The 4,470-nt window shown below is 55.5% G+C and overlaps 1 protein-coding gene across 1 annotated transcript; it reads left to right on the top strand.

Moving 5' to 3' along the window:
• LOC8075253 (uncharacterized transmembrane protein DDB_G0289901) lies at positions 2,504-3,924 on the top strand. Its single transcript, XM_021462624.1, has one exon. It carries the CDS (start codon positions 2,533-2,535, stop codon positions 3,706-3,708), a length of 1,176 nt encoding a protein of 391 aa, XP_021318299.1. The 5' UTR covers positions 2,504-2,532; the 3' UTR covers positions 3,709-3,924.

The raw sequence follows: 4,470 nt of genomic DNA, 5'->3' as shown, positions 1-4,470 counted from the left end.
CAAGATCTACTGCCATTGCCAGTATTGAAAGCGCACGCATGGCCATGCCTGGCCTTGGGGTATTGGGGACTTGTTTAGTTCTCAAAAAATTTTGTAAAATTTTTTAGATTTCCCTTCACATCGAATCTTTAGACACATGCATGAAATATTAAATATAGACAAAAATAAAAACTAATTGCACAGTTTGGTCGAAATTGACGAGACGAATCTTTTGAGTCTAGTTAGTACATGATTGGACAATATTTGTCAAATACAAACAAAAGAGCTACAGTGTCGATTTTGCAAAATATTTTGGAACTAAACAAGGCTTGGGGGTATAATGGCTGTCGCACGTACGCAGTTTCGCAGCAGCATTCAGGCATCCAGTCCAGCACGCAGGAAAGCCAAAGGGCTCCACTGGAACCCCGTCGATACCGATGAACATGGACGGCCTCTGTTTTTTTTTTTTTACTCCGTCCACGCATGTGCAGTATCTTCGGCTCTTGGCAGCGGAACTGACGGTGTTGCGCATCGCAGAAGAGAAGATACTACTGATGCCCTGATGTGAACAGGTAGTAGGTTCGTTCATCGGCCCCATGTGAATGTACACAGTACATGTTACCTTCATTCTCCCTGCTGCAGATCGGAGGGGAGAGGAAACGCCCGGCAACCGGCATGACATGAAAAACGCCAGTGTCACACCCTCGAGTCGCGTCCAGGATCCGTCCAAAGGCTGGACACGTTACCACTTCACATCATGCCTTGTTTAGTTCCCAAAAAATTTTACAAAATTTTTCAGATTTCCCATCACATCGAATCTTTAGACACATGCATGAAGTACTAAATATAGACAAAAATAAAAACTATTTGCACAGTTTGGTCGAAATTGACGAGACAAATCTTTTGAGCCTAGTTAGTCCATGATCGGACAATATTTGTCAAATACAAACGAAAAAGCTACAGTGTCCATTTTACAAAATATTTTGTAACTAAACAAGCCCTCAGTTCAGTTGTTCGATGCGCCAGCGCCACCCTGGATAGCGCTACAAGTAGCTAGACAGATTCGTTTCTTTAGGAGTAATAATTATTAGTAGGTGTAGCACGTTTGACCATGGGAGGAGAGTTGAGGACGTGCATGATCGCGGTTTAGGCCCCGGCACAGACAAGGCGGCCAGCGCCACTCGCTGCTGTCACGATGCTGATTTTGTGTGGGCTTGCCTCCTTCCGCAACGGACATCAATCAAGTACTAGTATTTATTTTAACTGGAGTGTAACATACACGTACAGGTTACAGATATGTATAATGCACTAGTACTAGACTATACTACTAGTATATATATATATATATATATATATATATATATAATATTATGTGAATGAAGATTAATTGGTGGTAGTGAAAACTGCCTCGCTAGCAGTCTCGTGCGGGCACATGCGGGCAGTGGAGGTCCGGTCGCATATCAGCGTCGTCGGCTCCGTCCGACCACCACCACGCATGTGGCCGCTGCTGGTCTGATACCAGTACCAAACTGTGGAGCCGATCGATCAAGGAGGAAGGTACTGGGGTACGTACATGGCATGTCCGGCCTGGCCTGTTGCCATTTGCAAGCGGCGATGGAACAGAACAGCCGCCGTTTTGGATCATCCGCTCCCTCCATGGCCCGCCGCTTGTGGGCAGGGCACATCGTTAGAGGTCGCCTTGACTCGCGCACATTGCGTGTCCAACAGTGCACGATGGAACTGAGAGAGTCGAAGTTCACAAGCAGTCACAGCAATGGATGGAGCAGAGTGAAGAACCTGCTAGACTCGCACTAGACCTACTACTACTACATGTGACATGCTACTCGCATCCTACAAGAAGAACTGAAAAAGTCAAATCACAAGCAGTCCCGGTGTGGCTGCTGTCACCCAATTTGTTAGTAGGCTCCAAACGTGGGATCAGCAACGGTAATTTCTGGGCTCCAAGCGTGGTTACGCAGGGGATCCGTTGCCATCAACGCCTGGCTGACGACTCTTTGCGGGGCAGGGCTGCTGCAGCGGCGCAGAGAGATGCGCCCCCACCCCCCACGTGCTCCCGCCTGATGGAGCCTCGTCACGCACGGCCCCCAGACTGTCTGCGGCGACGAACCAGGACAGGACAAAAAGAAACAGGCGGAAGTGGCGCTAAAAATATAGCAAAGGCGCAGCGCGAGAGCGGAGCACAAGAGAGCGCACCACGCCACCCCTGCCTGCCTGTCTCTCTGCTCCTGCTCGCAGCTTGCTGCTCTCCGCATCCGCTTGTGCGCCCGTGCCGCTCACTGGCGCCATTCCCAAGCTCTCTGCCTCCCCTGCTCGTCCGTCTCCACGTCCGTCCGTGCGCGCAGAAGCAGCAGATCGGGTTGAAGAGGCCGGACCTCAGCTGCGTATCCTCTGCTGCTTCTGTCCCAAGAAGATCGAGGTGCTAGCTCGCCGAGTCAAGAGCAAGCAGCAGCGGCTGTGATGCGGGGACTTGTCCTCGCTTAGCTAGCCAAGATCCGTCCAGCAGCGGTGGTAGCTTGACCGATTCATTCAAGAATGGAGGAGAAAGCGGCGGACGCGACGGCGACGGCGGCGGATCAGGACGGCGCGGTGTACTGCAGCGAGCACCCGTACCCGCCAGGCGCGACGGCGGCGGCCGGGACGGGCGGCGCCGGCGGCATCTGCGCCTTCTGTCTGCAAGAGAAGCTCGGCATGCTGGTGTCGTCGTCCAAGTCCAGCCCCTTCCACCCGCCGCCGCCGGTGTCCGCGTCGCCGTCGTCCTCGACGCCGCCGCCGCCGCCGTCGTCCAACCGCGCCTCCTCCGACGCGCCGGCGCTGCCACTCTACCCTTCTTCCGCGGCGGCGTCGCGCAAGGTGATGCCCGCGGCGCAGAACGCGGGCGGCGGCGGCGGCGGGCTCAAGAGGAGCAAGTCGGTGGCGCCGCGGCCGGAGGAGCCGCTGCCGGCGGCGGCGGCGGCGCCGGCGCCGGCGCACGCGGTCACCGCGGACAGCCCGCGCAAGAAGAGCTTCTGGTCCTTCCTCCACCTCTCCTCCTCGTCGTCCGGCAGCAGCAGCAGCCACCACAAGGCCGCGTCGGCGGCGGCCAACGGTGGCGGCGGCGGCGGCGGCGCGGCGGCGGCGAGGAGGAACTCCGTGTCGGTGGCGTCGGCCTCGTCGGCCTCGCTCGGGGGCCGGCTGGAGGCGATCGTGGAGCCGGAGACGGAGAGCCCGGGCCGCCGGAGCGAGGGCTCCTCGTCGTCGTCGTTCGGGCGGAAGGTGGCGCGGTCGCGCTCCGTGGGCTGCGGCAGCCGCAGCTTCTCGGGCGACTTCCTGGAGCGCCTCTCCACGGGCTTCGGCGACTGCGCGCTCCGGCGCGTCGAGTCCCACCGCGAGCCCAAGCCCAACAAGGCCGGCGCGGGCGCGCTGGGCCGCCACCACCTGGGCGGCGGTGGCGGCGAGGACCACGAGCACGACCAGCACCACCGCATCAAGTGCGCCGGGTTCTTCGGCGGCGGCGGCGGCGGCGGCCTAGGCGCCGCGCCTTCGTCGTCCTACTGGCTCTCGGCACCCGACGGCGGGAGCGGCGGCGCCAGCGGAGGGAGCGCGAGGGGCACCGGGTCGTCGCGGAGCCACCGGAGCTGGGCGTGGGCGCTGGCGAGCCCCATGAGGGCGCTGAGGCCGACCAGCTCCTCGTCCAGCAAGAGCATCATGGCCGCGCCCACAGCCGCGTGAACGGCACCGATGCCGCTGCGTGAGGGAGGCAACGATCGATCAATGGCCGGTGAATCATCCATCCCTGAACCACACTACTACTCTCCTACGAATGTCTGCGATCTTTCTTGGTGTTGTCGTGTCCATCAGTTCATGTCTTACGATTTTTTAAGCAGAACCTGGTCGATCCTGTTATGTTGAAAAAAAAAAATGTTCCTATGCATGGATCTAGCTATAGCTACTGCCTTGTCTGTTTAATCCCTCTTTGTTTCGGCAATTCATCGTACTATGCTTTACTATGTTATTATTACTGCTTTCGCTGTAGATCGTTCAGAGTAATCCTCTCCCGAAACTCATCGCTTCTCATCGTTCAGTAATCCTCTCCCGAACGTCAGCCATGCTTGCGCTTTGAGCCTTTGACAGTATAGGTCAGTAGTAGGTGATGGCATTTCTCCGTCCATGGTACTGTACAATGGTGTAGTACTCTGGCGAATTGGATGAGGCATGTGGCGATCGCAATGGGCCTTTCTTTTTATCACGATGGCAATGGGCCTTGATGCTAGATTTGACGTGTTCGATTATAGGCCTTGTTTAGTTCGCTAAAAAGTTTAGGTTTTGCTATTATAGCACTTTTGGCTCTAGGCCTTGTTTAGTTCACCCAAAAAAATAAAAAAATTTAAAATTGTCTGCCACATCAAATTTTATGACACATGTATAGAGTATTAAATATAGACGAAAAAACTTTAATTGCACAATTTACCTATAAATTATAAGATGAATCTT

This window comes from Sorghum bicolor, chromosome 6, assembly GCF_000003195.3.
Source record: "Sorghum bicolor cultivar BTx623 chromosome 6, Sorghum_bicolor_NCBIv3, whole genome shotgun sequence".
NCBI lineage: Eukaryota > Viridiplantae > Streptophyta > Magnoliopsida > Poales > Poaceae > Sorghum > Sorghum bicolor.
The sequence above is the reverse complement of the archived record's forward strand: the minus strand, read 5'-3'. Positions and strand labels throughout refer to the sequence as shown.